The sequence below is a fragment of the Salvelinus namaycush genome, chromosome 3 (assembly GCF_016432855.1).
Source record: "Salvelinus namaycush isolate Seneca chromosome 3, SaNama_1.0, whole genome shotgun sequence".
Classification (NCBI taxonomy): Eukaryota; Metazoa; Chordata; class Actinopteri; order Salmoniformes; family Salmonidae; genus Salvelinus; species Salvelinus namaycush.
In genome coordinates, this window is record NC_052309.1 from 63,498,953 (window position 1) to 63,520,565 (window position 21,613).

Here is a 21,613-nt window from a genome sequence, read left to right on the forward strand (position 1 = left end):
AGCAGGCGCACGGGAAAAACACGCTGGTTGACTTGACAAGACGAACTGGCAACAGACAAACAGGGAACACAGGGATAAATACACCAGGGATAATAAGCGGATGGGGTGGAGACAATCACAAGGACAGGTGAAACAGATCAGGGCGTGACAATAAAGGCACCAAAACATCAAACTTTAGAGACTTCTGGAGATCATTACACAAGTAAGATGCAACAAAAACTAAACACAGATCTACTGTACCTAACTCAGTGAAGACCGAAGGAATCTCCAGAGTTAACCATCCCTGTGATCGGGTCTGGTGACTCGTAAGTCTGTAATTTAACAATGAAGTCGGGTATGGCAGAAGTTTGCACAAGAGGGCTTTATAAACAAAAATAGAACCGTCCATTTATCTACGAGACTTAAGAGAGGGCCAGACTTTCGGATACAGAATGAGGTGATGTGTACTGAACCCATAATAAAGCTTAGTGCGCCATGATAAACTGCGTCTAATGGTTTCATATAAACGATGTCACCACAGTCTGAAGCCGGAATGAATGTTGACTGAATTATTTGTTTTCTGCTATTTAAAGGCATGCCCTATTCCTGTAAAGGAAACCCATTTTAATTCTTAACTTCTTAACTAACAATAACAATGTGTTCGATAACAAGCCTTCCCCTTTCCAGTAGCATGCTGAGGAATGTTCTGAATGTACTGAATGTACTGATTAGGCAATGTCCAGTCAATTCTGGGAAGTCTCAGGCCTCTCAATATTTCTGGATTTTTTCCCCTCTGTCCATGCATCCATAATGAGTCAGGAACTTGACCAGTGGCTTTGGGGGATTAAGGAATGCTTGGATCTATCCCAGAAAGCCACAACAAAGAGGCCGCTAAAGAAAGGACACTATTGATGTTCTGTTGCAGAGGGACAGAATTTTTTTATTGAGGTTTTCTGCAAAGACTCGGGGCTTTGGATTTAACCTCACACAATTGCTATCTTCCTAACATGCTTACTGGTAAATATATTTGGGGAGATAATCAAATGATCAGTCTGTAGTCTAAAGATTATACATAAAACAAATATTAGAAAAATGTTGTAGAACAAGTACATCTTCCGCCATTATAGCTATGCAAACTGCATAAAATAATTAGCTGTCTGGCTTAACTCATCGAGGCAATCCCTCATGTCCAATAGTGTTGCAATTCTGATCTCTAATCCTCCTGTGATCCAAAGCTGAGCCTGGCGCAGGGCAGGCTTTTACACTGAGCACAGCCCTTGTGTGGATAAAATCACATCCTTGTGAGGTCGATAGGGAGTATTAGGGACAGTCCATCTAAGAACAAAATCACTGTCCTCGAGTTGTGGACAATATGGGACAGTCTGACAGCTCTGTAATTAGGTTTCATACGGTCATCTCGAAGTGCTGCGGTCGTGAACATGTAGTTATCCTTGAACTAGATAAGACTGAGATTTCATACACATTTTGTTGCCATGTCAAATAAGTCTTGCAGCTGCAATTAACAGTAATAGTAATTGTAGTAATAAACATTAAAGACAACTTAACTAGCCATAACATAAGAAGCTTTCTGCAACAATTCACTATTTACATTCTAGATTGTGTATGCTCAGTGACTTGAATGTATCCCAGTGATCCATTGGCCTTCATTTCTCTAAGAACAATCCATCATGAAGTGGCTCCATTCAGTAGAACAATGTCCTTGTGCCCCTGCTATGACCCATCCATGGGTTAAAACGGCTAGAGAACTTGGACTATGGGGGCGGACGTGAAACAAGAAAAATGGGAACTTTGTTCGACCCGCATGAGGCTGGAGGTGGAACTTTCCTCTTAATCCAGCAGTTTAAAAGGGACTGCCAGCAAAGCGGTTCCTTCAGAACTGCTCTGTGTGTTAAAGAAAGACACAACCGTAGTGTGAAAGGATAGCGGAGGACTCTGTAGTCATGCCGACCCGAAAGATAACACTGCTGGAAGCCTGGGAGAGGCACAGGACCTTTCGGAGGAAGAAAGTTAAAGACCTGAAAATATGTCCTCGTCTACTGTAAGTGGATATACACATTTCAGGAGGGTGGTGATCGGGGTTCACAGTCTCACTGTTAAGTTGCGAGTTAGAAGTTCTCCGTTTGTCCTTAATGATGTGATGGTAGTCAGTGCTCAATTATCAACATGGTTGGTACGCTCAGAAAATAACTTTATTAAAATGGAACATAATTCAATTGCTCATAATATCCTAAATTGAATGGACCACATTGGTGGTTGTATGCAAGAGGGAATGGGTTTGATTGTTTCAGCCAGAGTGGCCAGGTTTTGTTGTGCTAAGTAACATTTTATCTACATAGATACTATTGTGATTATTTTATCCAGGATTTTGTCAATACTTATCTTTAACACGTTATTTTGCAACTATTGCAACTGGAAGTTTTGAGAAATTATATGATACAAATTTGTATTTCCTGGTATTATCAACTGGAACATAGCTTATTGTTTTTTAAATTTGTTGTTCAGTAACCCAGGGTTACTGTGTGTGTGCGTGCATCAGTGCCAATTTTAGCATGTACAATCTTGGTGGGGCAAAATAATTAATTGAACTGTGATGCATGCCAGCAAAGCCACTACACAACACAACACTAAACAACACATCACTATAACAGTGACAAACTGTGCCCACAAACTGTTAGGGTCTACATAAAGCTGTCCTAACAGCATTCCCAACATCTTACCACTGCTACACTTGGCGATCAGCGGAGCCTTGTCTGGCAGCAAAACAGTTCATTCAGCCTTATTTACTGCCATTAAAAAAACAAAGCTTATATGGCTGACTTGTTTAATAACCAAATGTAGCTTCTAATGACAATTGAGATGTACAAACTATGGCATAAGGGGATGACAAGCGGATAAGAGGCAATCCGTCATTTCGATTAAGACATTAATGAGCGTGCTAGGACGGACATAGTCAATATAACTATTTGTTTAGCACTTTTGAAATGTACAGTGACAGAATTCAGAACATGGGCTGTTCTTACAGTGTTCTCCCTGTACACCAAGTCAGAACTGTAGGATAAATAAAGGGGGCATATAAGCAGACAATGAAAGCTCTTACAATATTTGATGATTACATTTCTCTAAAACAGGTTATAGGCTACATGTGCACCACCAAGGCAGAACTAGGAGAAATTAAGAATGGTAAATAGACCAAACTATTAGGGTGAGGCACATGGGCTACTAACATCTTACTACAAAACAGACACTTAGTATTACTTTCTTAGCTACAGTATACATATCTCCCTGGCATATTACATAGTTTATGCAGCTGCATCTCTCTGGCATATTACAGTACATAATTTATGCAGCAGCATACAATACATTATTGGACTCACCTTCTTGTGCTGTGCTCACTTGAATCTAGAAAGATGCCTGATTTACAATTCTGAGTTGGATGACCGTTCAAAACGTATTTTCCCAGTCGGAGCTTGTTTATTCTCGACTTTTCATTTGTCTTGAACTCACTGAAGTCAAGTTTTCACAGTTAACAGTTGTTTTGAGCGCACAAATCATGCTTCATTGACAGCACGACCAATGTTAAATGTTTATAATTTTAAACTTGGAAAAGAGCCCCTTAATCCCAGATTTAGGACCACACAGCCACTCCACTGAATGGCAGGCTAGTGATTGTTTTGCAATACTTGCAGAGTTAGCTACTGTCACTGACCCCTTCCAAACCACTCACTGTTGAATTTGCGATTTCCAACTTGTTGTGTAATGTTTATGTCCAATGGCCGATGAGCACCGATACATTTTATCTATAATTTCTCTTTATTATTTATCTTCATATGACAAGGATTAAAAAGGATTTGCCAGTAGATTGTCGACTTGATTCATGATGATGACTTCTAGCTAAGATTTTGAAAGTATGATGTTGACATGATCAGTCCAGTCAAAGCTACTGTTAGGGTTGCACATTTTGGGGAATATTCAGAGGTGGAAACTTTACGTTGGAATTAACGGGAATATATGGGAATTAACAAAAATATATGCAAATTCATATTAATACCATTTAAATGTACATCTTTTTTTGCATTGGATATATTTACCATATCATGTGGAGACAGACACATACACTTTTTACCTTATCATAAGTAGACATAATGGCAAATTATTAAATCCTCCCAATAGAAATTTTAGAAATCAATTTAGTTACGAATTTAACTTTAATTAAATGAGTTGACTCTTCACATGGGATGATTTCAGTGAACGACAAAAGAAAGGGAAAATGGAATGATCCCCAATGATCCATTGCATCTCCCAAAAACATTTTCAACATACATCTGTAAAATTATGTCTTCCTCTCAGGCTTCCATGTCTTCTCCCTGGACCTCCTCGATGTCCACCTCTTGAACATCAAACTCTGAGGCCTCATCTTCACTGTCACTTTCCAACCCTGTGGAGGATGGCTTGTTGTCAACCTCAAAAATACTAAAATTTGCCCGGATGGCCACCAATTTTTCAACCCTTGTATTGGTCATCCTGTTGGGTGCTTTGGGGTGTGTGTTCCCAAACAAGGACCAGTTGCACTCTGAGGCGGCTGATGTTGGTGGGATTTGGAGGATGGTGGAGGCAACAGGGGAAAGAGCCTCAGATCCACAAAGTCCCTTCCACCAGATGGCTGATGATATATGTTGGCACGACTGTCAAATTGCATCTCCATCCCAAAGCACTTGCTTGGAAGTGTACTTCGCCAGACTGTCAAGAACCTTGCCCTCATCCAGCCCAAGGTGGCGAGACACGGTAGTGATGAGACCATAGGCCTTGTTGATCTCTGCATCAGACAGGATGTTCTTGCCAACATACTTAGGGACCAACATGTACGCTGAGGCGTGTATGGGCTTCAGGCAGAAGTCTTCACGCTTTTTGATGTATTTCAGAACTGCAGTTTCCTCTGCTTGGAGCCACAGTGAAGTGGGCAGGGCAGTATGGATTTCTTCTCTTACATCTGCAAGCAGAGTCTGAACATCAGAATGGATGGCATTGTCTCCCTCAATCAGTGCAATGGCTACTGCTGTAGGTTTCAGGAGTTGCAGGCTGCTTACCACTCTCTCCCAAAATACATCATCCAGGAGGATCCTCTTGATGGGGCTGTCCATATCGGCAGACTGTGATATGGCCATTTCTTGGAGAGACTCCTTCCCCACCAGGAGACTGTCAAACATGATGACAAGACCACCCCAATGGGTGTTGCTGGGCAGCTTCAATGTGTTGCTCTTATTCTTCTCACTTTGCTTGGTGAGGTAGATTGCTGCTATTACTTGACGATCCTTCACACACCTAACTATTTCCTTGGCTCTCTTGTAGAGTGTATCCATTTTTGTAGTGCCATGTGCTTGAGGAGCAGATTCAATGCATGAGCAGCACAGCCAATGGGTGTGATGTGAGGGTAGGACTCCTCCACTTTAGACCAAGCAGCCTTCATGTTCGCAGCATTGTCAGTCACCAGTGCAAATACCTTCTGTGGTCCAAGGTCATTGATGGCTGCCTTCAGCTCATCCGTAATGTAGAGACCAGTGTGTCTGTTGTCCCTTGTGTCTGTGCTCTTGTAGAATACTGGTTGAGGGGTGGAGATGATGTAGTTAATTATTCCTTGCCCATGAACATTCGACCACCCATCAGAGATGATTGCAATACAGTCTGCTTTCTCTATGATTTGCTTGACCTTCACTTGAACTCTGTTGAACTCTGCATCCAGCAAATTAGTAGATAAAGCATGTCTGGTTGGAGGGGCATATGCTGGGCGAAGAACATTAAGAAATCTCTTCTAATACACATTGCCTGTGAGCATCAGAGGTGAACCAGTTGCATATACAGCTCGAGCAAGACATTCATCAGCATTTCTCTGACTACGTTCCTCCATTGAGTCAAAAAAACTTCTGATTCCAGGAGGACCATCAGCTGTTGCTATCGATAAGGTGTCTGATTCATCATTTTCACCTCGAAAATAAGTAGAGGGACTTTTGTCCGAGGTTGCTTGTTGTGAGCGCTGAGGGAACTTTATGCACTTGGCCAGATGATTCTGCATCTTTGTTGCATTCTTCACATGTGATTTGGCACTGTATGTGAAAATTGTAACGTCTGCTTCTAACTCACACCCTCAAACACGTAGATCCCCTGAAAGCAGCTCACTTTCCAGCCCACTTTCCAGCTCACCCTCTCAAACACCTAGATCCCCTGAATGCAACTCACTCCCCAGATCCCAATCACCTGTTCACACACCTGTATGTCATGACCACACACTATTTTGTTCAGTTCTTTGCACCCCATCACTGTGAGGTATTGTTTGTTTTGTGACACGTCTTTCAGAGCTCTGTTTTTCCCATGATTTACTCCTCTCGTGTATGATAGTTTTTGCCTGCCTCACTAATGACGCCTTTTGCCTATTCCCTGTCTGTACTGTAGCCGGATTTCCTGTTATCTACCTATTGCCTGATCTCCCGGACTACGTTACTAGCCTTCTCCCTGCCTGTACTGTTGCCCTTTTGGACCCCCTGTGCATGACCTTCTGCCTGTCACTGGACCCAGCTACCTGCCTCCTCCTGTGGTCCTTTGCAATAAACACCTGCTGTGCCCTTGAAACCAGCACTCTGTCTCCCCTCGTGTTCATTACACAAATGTACACAGCTTTTCCTGTCTACAGTAGCTGCAGTGAAATGTCTTCACACATCAGATATGGCACTTTCCCATAAAGATTAGAAAATAATTAGTAAAAAATAAATAAATACAATTCCATGTGCAGATAAGTAGTTATGCAGCTAGATTAAACAACTCCTTTGTAAGATATGTTTTAAAATTAAACATGTATGGAAACAGTTGAATTAACACTCCTCAGTTAGCAGGCTCAAGCGAGATAAAACCCACTTGGTTGCAAAAACTAACTAGATGAAATTGTTAACAAGTTGGAAATGATTTAAACACACTTTGTTGTAAGCTACTATTTACTAGTTAACACAAAATCATGTATGTCATATCAAATATATTCACCCCACCCAGTATTGTAATCAAAACTTACCAGAAAGCATGTTGTCCTTGGCTCAGACAGTGTACTAGCGTGGGCTAAATAGCATCTCCTTAGTGTGCAAGATCTTGAGAATCAGCTGTACATGTGATGGAAGAGTGCACTGCACATGTGATGGATCAATGCACTGTGCATGCAGAGGGTTGCAATTCCATTGAATTGGGGATAGCAACAATACCTAGAATTGCCTTATGTGTATCCCACAAAAAAAGGTTCACTGTTATATACTGTGAGCGGACCAAGTAATTGGGCGTCACTCTAAAGCGGGAAGGTGGAACAAACGAGTCAGGAGTAGGTTTTCTTGATTGAACAAAGTTCTATATTGAGGGCATTTGGACAACACAAACACTCCAACAGAATCAATGAAACTCTCCAAAGGAACAAAACATATATCTTCTTCTCCAGAGCAAAACAGGAACACAATACGATTGTCTTTAAATTACAACAAAAAGTCACGACATTGTCACCGTCTTAATGGTTCTTCCTAGATAGCTCCTCTGTCTCGGTGGCCATCTTCCAGAGATAGTTTTTCTCCTTGCTGGTTCCATACTCTCTCTTATAGGGGAAGGAGAATATCTCATTAGTAGTGTCAGCTGTGCTTAATTGCCTCTGGTTCACCTGTCTCCCATGCCTTGCTGGGCTACCATCCGTGAGCCCAGCCTGCCCTCTGGTGGTCCTTCCACATACCTTCCCCCTCAGGACCGAACCGGAGGGTCGGGCGCCAGACGCACCGTCTTGGTCGCGTCGGGACAGCGCGTCTGCATTCCCGTTCCTCGATCCGGCCCTGTGGATGACATGGAAAGAGAACGGTTGTAAAGACAAAAACCATCTGGCTATTCTGTTGTTATTGTTTCTCTTACCAGCCATCCACGTGAGGGGCGCATGGTCCGTAACTAAAGCAAACCTCCGACCCAGTAGGTAGTACCGGAGATAATCGAGGGCCCACTTAATGGCTAAGGCCTCTTTCTCTACGGTAGCATACCTCTGTTCCCGATCGCTGAGCTTCCTACTTATGAAGAGAATCGGCTTCTCTGCTTCGCCTTTACCCTGAGCTAGTACGGCCCCGAGCCCTGTATCCGAGGCGTCGACCTGCACAATGAACTCTTGTGAGAAGTCCGGAGCCTGTAGGACGGGATCAGAACACAGGCCATCTTTTAGCGATTGAAAGGCCTCTTCCGTCTCGTCTTTCCACTCTACCTGGTTTGGCAAGTTTTTCTTGATGAGGTTTGTGAGGGGATTGGCAATGGTTGCATATCCCGGGATAAAACGGCGATAATATCCCGTTATCCCTAAGAAGGCCCGAACGTCCCGCTTGGTCCGGGGTCGCGGCCAGTCCCGAATTGCCCTGGTCTTCTCTGCCTGTGGGCGTATTTTCCCATTCCCCACGGTGTACCCCAGGTATTCCGCTTCGGACAGACCCAGGCAGCATTTATTTGGATTGGCCGTCAACCCTGTGGCTTCCAAACTCACGAGCACCGCCCGTAATCGCAGGAGGTGACTATCCCAGTCCTCGCTGTGGATAACCACATCGTCTATGTACGCCGCTGCATACTCTTGATGGGGCCGTAGAATGGCATCCATGAGGCGTTGGAAAGTTGCAGCGGCACCATGCAGTCCGAAGGGCATCCTCACATACTGGAAAAGCCCCTCTGGTGTGGCGAAGGCAGTCTTTGGGCGATCCTCCGGAGCCACCGGCACTTGCCAATATCCCTTCGTCAAATCCAGGGTGGTGATGAACTTGGCCTTTCCTAAGCGCTCCAAGAGTTCATCCACGCGGGGCATGGGATACGCATCGAATGTAGAGATGGCATTCACGGCCCTAAAATCGTTGCAGAGTCTCATACTACCATCGGTTTTGGGGACCAGGACTATGGGACTGGACCACTCACTCGTCGATGGCTCGATCACACCCATCCTCAACATCTCCCTTACCTCGTTCTTAGCGATGACTCGGCGAGCCTCAGGAATCCTGTAAGGGCGGATATGCACCTTCTTGCCGGGTTCAGTGTGGATATGGTGGAACAGGACATCTGTTTGTCCTGGGAATGGAGAGAATATTCGACCGAAGTTCATAATCAGCTTGTCTAGCTGTCTTGACTGCTCCGGCAGGAGAGTTTGACCACGGCGCACCGGTGGTAGAGCCTCCTCTTTTCCTTTTCCCTCCAGGGCCATCAAAGCCACCTCCTCCTCTCTTCCATGGTACGACTTTAACAGATTTATGTGATAGAGTTGGACCTTCTTCCTTCTATCAGGTTGCTTGATGAGGTAATTGACCGGTGAGACCCTTTTCATTACCTCGTAGGGTCCCCTCCACTGTGCCAGCAAGCGATGTTTGGCCGTGGGCACGAGCACCATCACTTTCTCTCCCACGGTGAACTCACGGGGGGTCGCAGACTTATCATAGGCCCGGCCTTGGGTCCTTTGTGCCTTCTCCATATGCTCCTTGACTATGGGCCACACTGCTGACAGGCGGTCTCTCATCAGGGTAATATGTTCTATTGTGGATCGAAAGGGGCATGGTTGGGTCTCCCAGGTCTCCTTGGCTAAGTCGAGGATCCCTCGACAGGGTCTGCCATAGAGCAATTCAAACGGAGAGAATCCAGTGGATGCTTGGGGTACTTCTCGCAGGGCAAACATTAAGTGTGGGAGAAGCATGTCCCAGTTTTTCCCGTCTCGGGACACCACTCTTCTCAACATGCTTTTAATCGTTTTGTTCAAGCGTTCACACAACCCGTCTGTTTGAGGGTGGAATATGCTTGTACGTATCTGTTGAACCTGATACAACCGACACAAGTCCTTCATCAACCGCGACATGAATGGGGTTCCCTGATCAGTTAAGATCGTCTTGGGGAGGCCCACCCGAGAGAACATCATGAATAATTCCTTGGCAATTCCCTTTGACGACATGTTACGCAGGGGTATGGCCTCCGGGAACTTGGTAGCGTAATCTATGACCACTAGGATGTACTCGTGTCCTCTGGCGGATTTTGGGAGGGGTCCTACGAGGTCCATAGCTATGCGTTCAAAGGGAGTCTCTATGATGGGGAGAGGAATCAAAGGGTTACGCAGGTGTGGCCGTGGAGCTGTACGTTGACATTGATCACACGTCCTACAATACCTGGCCACATCCCGGGTGACCCGGGGCCAATAGAATCTCTGCATGATTCTGTCAATAGTCTTGTCTCGTGCCAGGTGTCCTCCTAGGACGTGGGAATGGGCTAACTGTAGAACTGTATCCCTGTATGGTCTAGGCACCATTAGTAATTCCTGGTTTTCCCCCCTTCGTCGTACGACCCAGTATAAGAGACCCCGCCTGATTGCATAGTAAGGAAGAGGGGGCTCACCTGATCCATCGACGTTCCTCCCGTCGATCACCTTCACCTTCCTCATGGCCTCCCTTAGGTCTGGGTCTCTATGCTGCGAGGTGCCGAACTGTCCCTTTAATTCCTGGGGCAGATCAACCTCGGTAGAGGGATGTGGAGGATGTTCCCCATCCCCCTCAGGGGTGACCGATGAGAACCCCTTCCAGGTTCCCTCCTCGGATGGAGCTTCAAATATATCCCTTAGCGTCTGGTTGCTCCTTCCTTCCTGTGTAGTGTATAACCCTTCACAGGTGTCTTCATCGGTGGTTTCCTGGAATATCTGTCGTAAACGTTGGGTTGCTATTTCTTCCTCTGCTGCAGAGGACGAGGACGTAGCTACGTCTCCTTGTAGTACTACTACCTCGGGCTTGGATTTTCTCTTCTTTCCTGTTCCCCTTCTTTCCACGCATAACGTCATCTGCCGAAGCTCCTTATATAGGGGACAGTCTCTCCCGATCAATAATGGTACCTTCAGCTGGGGCACTTTCCCTGCCCTGACTGTACACCTTCCTTTTGGAGTGAGAATCGGCAGATTCACAGTGGGGTAATAGTGGGTGTCTCCATGGATACAGGATACGGCTACTTTGTCTGGTAGCAGTGTTGCGGAGGTCACCAGCCGCTCCTCTACTAACGTAACCATACTTCCCGAGTCGAGAATGGCTACCACATCTTGTCCTTCGACTCGAACTGGAATCTCTGGGGCTGGAGCTATTTCTGCTAACCAACAGTGTTGATCCTGCCCCCTCAAATCGAGATGTGTGGGGGTGGGCAGTGATGACTCTGTGACCATGGGCTCATCCTTGTTAGGACATTGAGGGGCATAATGGTTGGGAGACTGACATTTATAACACCGACCCTGCTGTGTGGGGGATGACTTCTCCCACCTCCGGAGGGGGTTTGGACGTTTCGGTGGCGGACACGCCGGGGTGAGTCGGGGTACGGGATTGGAAGAATCCTTCCGTTCCTCCTTTTCATTTTTTAACAACTCCCCTGTAGACCGATATGTTTCCACCGCCTGTGCTATGTCGTCGGCTGACAACGGGTTGGCTTGCCCCACAACCCTTTTTAAGTCACTGGGTAATTCCCTCAATATCTTGTCCACTACAAGAGTCTCTATCACCTGTCCTACTCCCTTTTCAGGTTCTAGCCACTGTTTCGTCAGTCGTATTAATGCAAAAATCTGGGAACGGACGGGTTTGTCAGCTGTGTAGGTCCATTGATGGAACTTTACGGCCCTATCTCTGGCAGTCAGCTGGTACCGGGATAGGATCTCGGTTTTTAGTCGCCCATAGTCTGCAGCTTCGCGGGCATCCAGGTCAAAATAGGCTTCCTGAGCCACCCCGGTCAAAAGAGGGGCTAATGCGCTCGCCCATTCTGTGGGCGGCCACTCTTCCAAGGTGGCCGTCCTTTCGAAGGTCATGAGGAAGGCCTCAATATCATCCTCCTTGGAGAGACGAGGTAAGATGGTGTGAGCAGCCGCTCTTGGCTTAACTCTAGGTTCTTCTCGCCGGCTCAGCTGTTGTTGCAGGAGTTCTATGGTTGTATGCTGTGCCGTGATCAATTGTTGTAGTAGGGCGTTATCCATCGTACTTGAATGGTTCCTCCTGGTCTACTGGAAGAATCTTGAATTACTCACTTATCCTTGTGTCACTCGTCCACCTAATGCCCACATTCTCCACCAATGTGAGCGGACCAAGTAATTGGGCGTCACTCTAAAGCGGGAAGGTGGAACAAACGAGTCAGGAGTAGGTTTTCTTGATTGAACAAAGTTCTATATTGAGGGCATTTGGACAACACAAACACTCCAACAGAATCAATGAAACTCTCCAAAGGAACAAAACATATATCTTCTTCTCCAGAGCAAAACAGGAACACAATACGATTGTCTTTAAATTACAACAAAAAGTCACGACATTGTCACCGTCTTAATGGTTCTTCCTAGATAGCTCCTCTGTCTCGGTGGCCATCTTCCAGAGATAGTTTTTCTCCTTGCTGGTTCCATACTCTCTCTTATAGGGGAAGGAGAATATCTCATTAGTAGTGTCAGCTGTGCTTAATTGCCTCTGGTTCACCTGTCTCCCATGCCTTGTTGGGCTACCATCCGTGAGCCCAGCCTGCCCTCTGGTGGTCCTTCCACAATACAAACTTTTTTGATGAATTTAAGCAAAATTCCCCAAATTCCCGGGCTTAACATCCCATGGAAATTTACCGGAAAGTTTCCGACCCTTTGCAACTCTAGCTACTGTACATATAATGCTATTTGATGTAATTTTATCCGTGGCCAATGAGCTTGAGCATTCTTGGATGGGCACTTCTAATGTAACTATATGGCAGCACCCAAGGGGCTTGAACTTTTTAGGTCTACCCTTAGACTTTGGCGGTGACGTAGTATCCCCAGCCACAGTGCCTTGGTTTTTCTCAAAATAGTATTATTTAAAAGTCATATTGTCATTGGAAAGGAGTTTCCATTGACAAAAGGGGAAGAGGATTCTGTAAAGTGGTTTCATGGCTACGGATTGTTGTCCAAAGTGCAGATGAAGGCATGGCTGCTCAAAACACAGAAAAGGACCAACATGTCTGAATTCATATTTCAGCTGAAGCTGCTGCACAGTGTCCTCACCCAATCATTTCTCTGTGTAATTGTCCCTCTCCATAAAATTCCCTTATGAAACAATATGCCAAAACATGTTGTTTTAAATAATGCATTTTAAAGATGTATTTTTTTAAACTTCCATTTTCGTGTCTAAATCTTTTCATCTTCCTGATCCATCCCTCCAACTCACAGCCCACTGCTGAGAGACCCCAGTGTGGTTGCATCTCTCACCCAGCAGAATGCCAAGATGGTCGCCCTGCTCCCTCCCACAGGCACCGAAGTGTTCCGCCACTTCACCCTTGAGTCGCTGGCGGAGATTGATAGGCGGATGGCCGAGGAAGCAAAGGAGCAGAAGAAACAAAAGACCCTGAACATTGAGGTACATTTAACATTTTAGTCATTTAGCAGACACTTATCCAGATTCCAGAGTGACTTTACAATCAGTGGATTCAAATAAGGTAGTTCAAATGACCACATATCACAGTCAAGCCATTGCAAGTAAAACGTTCTTTTAAAATAGCTGCTATCCGCAAAATCATTGCTAGTAAGAAATGGTAACGTGTTAGTAATCATATTTTTTTAACCTTCTTCGGAGGTGGCAGAGCAGGACCTGCCAAAGCCAGCCGTCAACCTGGAGGCCGGCAAGATCCTGCCGTTCATCTACGGAGACCCGCCACCTGAGCTGTTCAACACGCCCCTGGAGGAACTGGATCCTTTCTACAAATCACACAAAGTGAGCACTGCAGCCCCTGTCCCTTAGTAGCCTGAGGACTGAGTGTCCACAGAACCAGACATTATCACAAAGTTATTTCCTGTACAATAAGCTCAAATTAGATGTGTATTTTGACAGACTTACACATTCCAAATAATATTATTATATTGTTATTATTCAGAGGGTAAATGCTCTCTGATTACAACAATAACTGATGTATCGAAATACATGACTCATGCAAACTCTATTTTGCTAATATCCTTGAGACAAACATGAATACATTCAATTAAAGTAAAGATAATATTGGACTTCAAATACTTCTTCACTAATCTTTACTTCTTGTTTTTCAGACCTTTATTGTCATCACCAAAGGGAACACAATCTTCAGATTCAATGCTGAGCCTGCCTGCTACATTCTGACTCCCTTCAGTATTCTCAGGAGAGGATCCATCAAAATTCTCATGCATTCATATCTTTTCAATACAAGTACCTCACGGATCAACATGATAAATAAATATAACTTAGCATCCTGCTGCATGTTCAGAGTCAAAGAAGTGTGCTAGTATAGTGTGTGTGTGCGTGTGCATGTGTGAATGTGTGCTAAGGTGAGGAGAATCAGAGCAGGTGGTCAGTCCAGTTCAAGTGTTCTGCAGTCTGATGGCCTGTAGATAGAAACTGTATCTGAGCCTGTTGGTATCAGACCTCATGCTCTGATACCATGTGCCCGACAGTAAGGGAGTGAACAGCTCGTGGCTGGGGTGTGCGGGGTCCTTGATGACGCTGCTGGAGTTCCTCATTACCGTTTCAAGTAGGTGTCCTGGATGGGTGGGAGCACTAGGCCATCTTCACTATTCGATGTCAGGCCTTGCACTCATGGATGGAGAGAATCCTGTATCAGGCTGTGATGCAACCGGTCAGGATGCTCTCGATGGTGCAGCAGTAGTATTTGAAGAGGACATTGGCATTGCGAATTGGTGTTGTGCAAAGCCACACAGTCGTGTGTGAACAGGGAGTACTGTAGAGGGCTGAGGACACACCCCTGTGGGGCCCCTGTGTTAAGAGTCAATGTGGAGGAGGGGTTGTTTCCAATCCTCACAGCCTGTGGTCTGTGGGAAGTCCAGCATCCAGTTGCAGAGAGTGGTGTCCAGACCCAGAGCTCTGAGCTTGGTGTCATGTCAAGCTTGGAGGGAACAATAGGTGTTGAACAGCATCCTCACATAGGTGTTCCTGTTGTTCAGATGTGTTACGGCCCGTGTGAATAGCAATGGAAATGGCATCTTCTGTGGATCTGCTGGAGTGACCAGCCTGACCAGCCTTTCGAAGCACTTGAGTGTGATGGGGCGATAGTCATTTGAGCATGTCATCTTGTTTTTCTTGGGCACTGGGACGTATGGTAGTCTCCTTGAAGCAGGTGGGGACTACAGCCTGGGACAGAGACATGTCGAAGATGTCAGAAAAGACACCCGCCAGCTGGTCAGTACACACTCTGAGGATGCGGCCAGTGATGCCATCTGGGCCAGAGTATTCACTCTTTTGAAAGTTTTCCTCACGTCAGCCTCGGAGAGCGAATGCACCTGGTTGTCCGGAGCAGCTAGACTCTTCCTGGATGGATCGGTATTGTCTGCCTCGAAGCGAGCATAGAATGTGTTAAGCTCAACTGGGATGGAGGCTTCGGTGGGCACCACACAGCTGGATTTGCCTTTGTAGTCCGTGATAGTCTAGTTCTTGACACCTGCTTGACGAGTCTGAGTTGCCGAACATCAATTACATTTTGTATTGTCTATTTGCTTCCCTAATGGATTTGCGGTGCTCATACCTTCTTGCCTTGTACGTGTCGCAAGCCACCGAGTCATCTGGGTTTGTTCTGCTAACATTGAATGCTGCAGTACGGGCACTCAGCATGGTACGGATATCTCCGTTCATCCAGGGTTTTGGTTTGGGTATTTCCAGATTGTTATTGTGGGTACAACATCATCAACACATTTCCTAATGGAGCCTGTGACTGACGTTGTATATTCGTCAATGTCAATGGATGAGTCCTGAGTGGATAAATCTTTGAACATTTTCCAATCAGTATTCTCAAAACAGTCCTGCAGCATTCAATCTGCCTCCTCTGTCCAGCGCCTCACTACTCTCTGTGTTGGTGTCTCCCTTTTGAGTTGCTGCTTGTAGGTCAAGGAGTAGGAACAGAGAGACGTGATCTGATTGGCCGAAGTGGGGAAGTGGTATGGCTTTATACGCATCACAGATGTTTTTATATACATCCCAGCTAACAATTCTATGGAGAGACAACGTTTTTGTAATATTACCCGTAATGTTCCCCTGATGTTTGAGTGTCCAGTTTTCCGTTGGTCAAGGGAACATTTAATTTATGTTAGCAGAAACCTTCTGAGAACCCTTTTACCATGTTTTGGTGGTGAAGTTAGGAGAACATTCACTTAATGTCAAACAGAACGTATCAAAAACGTGGTTACAGAATATTTAACGTTAATGTTTTAGATGTGTTCTATGGGATGTTGCAAGAACATTCATGTCCAGTTTTCCGAGGGTTAGGATAATTTTCCATCAATGTCCCACAAAACATACTCAGAACATGGTTGCCATGTTCTTAGAATATGTAAGGGATAATCAACGAGGGGCTATGCGTTCTATGGAAAATAAAGAACGACGTGGAAATACCTTCCACGGAGTTGCATTATTTACCAGAGAACGCATAGAGCCCCGAGTTGATTATCCATTTTATACCATGGCTATAATTGAACACATTTGCCACGAGACATGTGTTCATTTGCTGGTAGAAATGTGTTCAACATTCACTGAGGTAGCTAGCAAGTTTCCAGATAGCTACAGTTGTTGCTTGGTAACCAAACAAACAGACTTGCTAGTTTAGCTAACCAAACAATCAATCCTAGCTTGCTATTATGAAAATCGAATTCAACAATACCAATATTGTTTTCAATTCGACTTTTGCTTTCAAAAGCAGCTCAAACATAGAACATGTAAGAATGACATATAGCCATTGAATTCTACCGTGCAAATATACAGTGCTTTATAGGGAAATAATGTATGCTCTATAATGTCATTCAAGCCAATCAGAAAGGAGAATTGAACAATGCCATGGTATAAACAATATTAATGTTCTAGACACGTTTCATGTGAATGCACCCCACCTTTTGCCCTCAGAATAGCCTCAATTCATTGGGTCATGAACTCTACAAGGTGTCCAAAGCGTTCAACATGGATGCTGGCCCATGTTAACTCCAATGCTTCCCACAGTTTTCCCAGTGTCAAGTTGGCTAGATGTCCATTGGGTAGTGGACCATCCTTGATACACACAGGAAACTGTTGAGCGTGAAAAACCCAGCAGCGTTGCAGTTCTTAACACAAACTGGTGTGCCTGGCACCCTGTCAAAGTCACTTAAATATTTTGTCTTGCCAATTCACTCTCTGAATGGCACACATACACAATCCACAAGGCCTAAAAATCCTTCTTTAACCTGTCTCCTCCCCTTAATCTACACTGATTGAAGTGGATATAACTAGTGACATCTATAAGTGATCATAGCTTTCACCTGGATAGTCTAGGTCATGGAAAGAGCAAGTGTCCTTAATGTTTTGTACACTCAGTGTATACAGTAATTATTATTCAACATGTCACCTGACCTGGGATTTGAACTCACAACCAACTCACTCACAACCAACCAATGGTTCACAGCATCCAGATCTTCCTGCTACGCCACCATGTCTGTGTCAGTTATCAGTTCATTTGACTATTCTCTCATCATTGATTTGATTTAAACTACCGGTCAAAAGTTTTAGAACGCCTACTCATTCAAGGGTTTTTCTTAATTTTTACTTTTTTTCTATATTTAGAATAATAGTGAAGACATAAAAACTATGTAATAACACGTATGGAATCATGTAGTAACCAAAAATGTGTTAAACAAATCAAAATATATCTTATATTTCAGATTCTTCAAAAAGCCACCCTTTGCCTCGGTGACAGCTTTGCACACGCCTGGCATTCTTTCAACCAGCTTCACCTGGAATGCTTTTCCAACAGTCTTGAAGGAGTTCCCACATATGCTGAGCACTTGTTGGCTGCTTTTCCTTCACTCCTTGACTTGGGGTGTCAGGTAGCCTAGTGGTTAGAGTGTTGGGCCAATAACTGAAAGGTTGCTGGATTGAATCCCTGAGCTGACAAGGTACAAATCTGTTGTTCTGCTCCTGAATAAGGCAGTTTAACCACTGTTCCCCAGTAGGCTGTCATTGTGAACTGACTTGCCTAGTTAAAAAAAAAAAAAAACTATCTCAATTAGGTTGAGGTCGGGGGATTGTGGATGCCACGTCATCTGATGCAGCCCTCCACCACTCTCCTTCTTGGTAAAATAGCCCTTACACAGCCTGGAGGTGTGTTGGGTCATTGTCTTGTTGAAAAACAAAAGTCCACTAATTCCAAACCAGATGGGATGGTGTATCGCTGCAGGAGGCTGTGGTAGCCTTGAATTCTAAATAAATCACAGACAGTGTCACCAGCAAAGCACCCCCACACCATAACACCTCCAGGCTGATAGTCCCACTAATTCCAAACCTGATGGGATGACGTATCGCCGCAGGAGGCTGTGGTAGCCTTGAATTGCTTTACGGTGGGAAATACACATGCAGAGATTATCCGTTCACCCACACCGTGTCTCACAAAATTACGGCGGTTGGATTCAAAAATCTCAAATTTGGACAAAAAAAAACCTCACATTTGGACTCCATTGGTGTCCTTTAGTAATGGTTTCTTTGCAGCAATAAGACCACGAAGGCCTGATTCACACAGTCTCCTCTGAACAGTTGATGTTGAGATGTGTCTGTTACTTGAACTCTGTGAAGCATTTATTTGGGCTGCAATTTCTGAGGCTGGTAACTCTAATGAACTTATCCTCTGCAGCAGAGGTAACTCTGGGTCTTCCATTCCTGTGGCGGTCCTGATGAGAGCCAGTTTCATCATAGCACTTGATGGTTTTTGCGATTGCACTTTGCATGTTCCAGATTGACTGACCTTCATGTCTTAAAACTTCTTCTGGCTGCAAGCCCGACGTCGGTACACTTATGACAACAGCCACTTCAAGTGCAGGGCGCGAAATTCAAAATATATATTTTTTAAATATTTAACTTTCACACATTAACAAGTCCAATACAGCATATGAAAGGTACACATCTTGTGAATCCAGCCAACATGTCCGATTTTTAAAATGTTTTACAGCGAAAACACCACGTATATTTATGTTAGCTCACCACCAAATACAAAAAAGGACAGACATTTTTCACAGCACAGGTAGCATGCACAAAGCCAACCTAACTAACCAAGAACCAACCAAACTAACCAACAAACAATTTCATCAGATGACAGTCTTATAACATGTTATTCAATAAATCGATGTTTTGTTCGAAAAATGTGCATATTTCAGGTATAAATCATAGTTTACATTGCAGCTACAATCAGAAATTGCACCGAAAGCAGACAGAATAATTACAGACACCAACGCCAAATACCTAAATACTCATCATAAAACATTTCTGAAAAATACATAGTGTACAGCAAATGAAAGACAGGCATCTTGTGATTCCAGACAATATTTCCGATTTATTAAGTGTTTTACAGCGAAAACACAATATAGCGTTATATTAGCTTACCACAATAGCCAAAAACACAAGCCATTTCCCAGCAGTAAAAGTTAGCGATCGTAACAAACCAGTAAAAGATATATCATTTTTGACTAACCTTGATATTCTTCATCAGATGACAGTCCTATAACATCAGGTTACACATACACTTATGTTTTGTTCGAAAATGTGCATATTTAGAGCTGAAATCAATGGTTATACATTGTGCTAACTTAGCTACTTTTTCCCACAACGTCCGGATTTTTTTCTGACACTTTTTCTGACACACATATTCTGACCAAATAGCTATTCATAAACATAACTAAAAAATACATGTTGTATTGGAAATGATAGATCCACTAGTTCTTAATGCAATCGCCGTGTTAGAATTCTAAAAATAACTTCATTACGATATGCAGTTTACGTTATGGCTAGAGTACCCAAAAGCTGGGCGCCGACGACTAGTTCACATGTACGACAGATATATGAAATAGCATCATAAAATGTTTCCTACTTTTGCTGATCTTCCATCAGAATGTTGTACAAGGTGTCCTTTGTCAAGAACAATCGTTGTTTGGATTTAGAACGGACTCTTTCCCTCTCGATTTAGCAAGCACACTAGCCAAGTGGCACGAATCTCTCCATGTCAACAAACGGAAGAGAACGGAACACGGCAAAACTCCCGAAAAAATTTCAATAATCTGATTAAACTATATTGAAAAAACATACTTTACGATGATATGGTCACATGTATCAAATAAAATCACAGCCGGAGATAGTAGTCGCCTATAACGACAGCTTTTCAAAAGGCAAATCCAGGTCCCTCTTCGCGCCTTCCTGAAAACAGGAAATGGGGGACACGTCATTCCAGGAGCTGTAATTCGAGTCCAGATCAAGTTACACACTCCATTTCTTCTCTCACTCCTTGTCGACATCTAGTGGAAGACGTATGAAGTGCATCTAAACTAATAAATAACTAGGACTTTAATAGGCAGCCCCTAGAACAGAGCCTCAATTTCAGACTTTCCACTTCCTGTCAGGAAATTTGCTGCAAAATGAGTTCTGTTTTACTCACAGATATAATTCAAACGGTTTTAGAAACTAGAGAGTGTTTTCTATCCAATAGTAATAATAATATGCATATTGTAAGAGCAAGAATTGAGTACGAGGCCATTTGAAATGGGCACCTTTTATCTGGCTACTCAATACTGCCCCTGCAGCCAAAACATTAAAGTAATGATGGACTGTCATTTCTCTTTGCTTATTTGAGCTGTTCTTGCCATAATAAGGACATGGTCTTTTACCAAATAGGGCTATCTTCTGGCGAGTCACCCTACTCACACATCCTTAGCCATATTTGCTAATGTCATTATTTGGCAACAGTTACAACATACTTAATTGATCTAATTAAAATGGGTTTTAGTATCAGAAACTCTAGGTCGGGTGAACAGGAGCTCGAGATGTTTTCAATTTCGGTACACCATGAATTGTTGATGAGGAAACATACCTCTCCCCCTACTCTTATCAGAAGCCGTCGTTCGATCCATATGGGAAATGGTAATGATTATTTTAATGTGATTTTATTATTATTAAAGATTTTTATTATCAAGTATGTCGCCCATTAGCCACTACTGATTACTATATTCGTATGAATCAGAAGATATAAATAAAATAAAATGTTCTTTAAAAAATGGACTAATTAAATTGTTTCATATAATTAGATTTGAATACCATTGTAACTCCATGTTATTTCCTTAATGTGGGTACTTTGTTTAGCATGCTCATCATGTTGACAGTCATGTCCAACTGTGCGTTTATGACGATGAGTGACCCTCCGGCATGGAGTAAAACTGTTGAGTAAGTTTCAAACCTACATAGGAGATTATTAATGCTTTGTGAAAACTATAACATTATTGAGAGTGATTTTGACCACTACAAAATTTCACCTAAAGCTATTTTATAAAGCTTCTCTCTCGCCCCCTCTTTTTGTATTCCAGATATGTTTTCACTGGTATCTATACCGTTGAGGCAACAATTAAAGTGTTGTCCAGTGGCTTCTGTGTTGGAGATTTCACATACTTTCGAGATCCATGGAACTGGCTGGATTTCATTTTGATCAGCATGACGTGAGTATTGGGAGAGTGATTGCTGTCAGTTGTCAGCCCAGTAACATTAGACACAGGGACAGGTATTTAGAGTGTGTGTCTATTCGTGTGTTTCTTTGTGTGTCTGTG

General features: G+C 43.8%; 1 protein-coding gene across 2 annotated transcripts in view; it reads left to right on the top strand.

Annotated features, from left to right (window-relative positions):
• The first annotated feature begins 1,892 nt into the window (after nucleotides 1-1,892).
• LOC120034674 (sodium channel protein type 4 subunit alpha B-like) overlaps nucleotides 1,893-21,613 on the top strand; it is a 43,020-nt gene continuing 23,299 nt past the window's right edge. For both annotated transcript variants that reach the window (XM_038981277.1, XM_038981284.1), the window contains exons 1-6: nucleotides 1,893-2,038; nucleotides 13,208-13,394; nucleotides 13,611-13,748; nucleotides 14,078-14,196; nucleotides 21,147-21,236; nucleotides 21,377-21,505. In XM_038981277.1, the coding sequence (XP_038837205.1) occupies nucleotides 1,941-2,038; nucleotides 13,208-13,394; nucleotides 13,611-13,748; nucleotides 14,078-14,196; nucleotides 21,147-21,236; nucleotides 21,377-21,505 (761 nt within the window). In that variant the 5' untranslated portion in view covers nucleotides 1,893-1,940. The remainder of the gene's footprint in view (nucleotides 2,039-13,207; nucleotides 13,395-13,610; nucleotides 13,749-14,077; nucleotides 14,197-21,146; nucleotides 21,237-21,376; nucleotides 21,506-21,613) is intronic.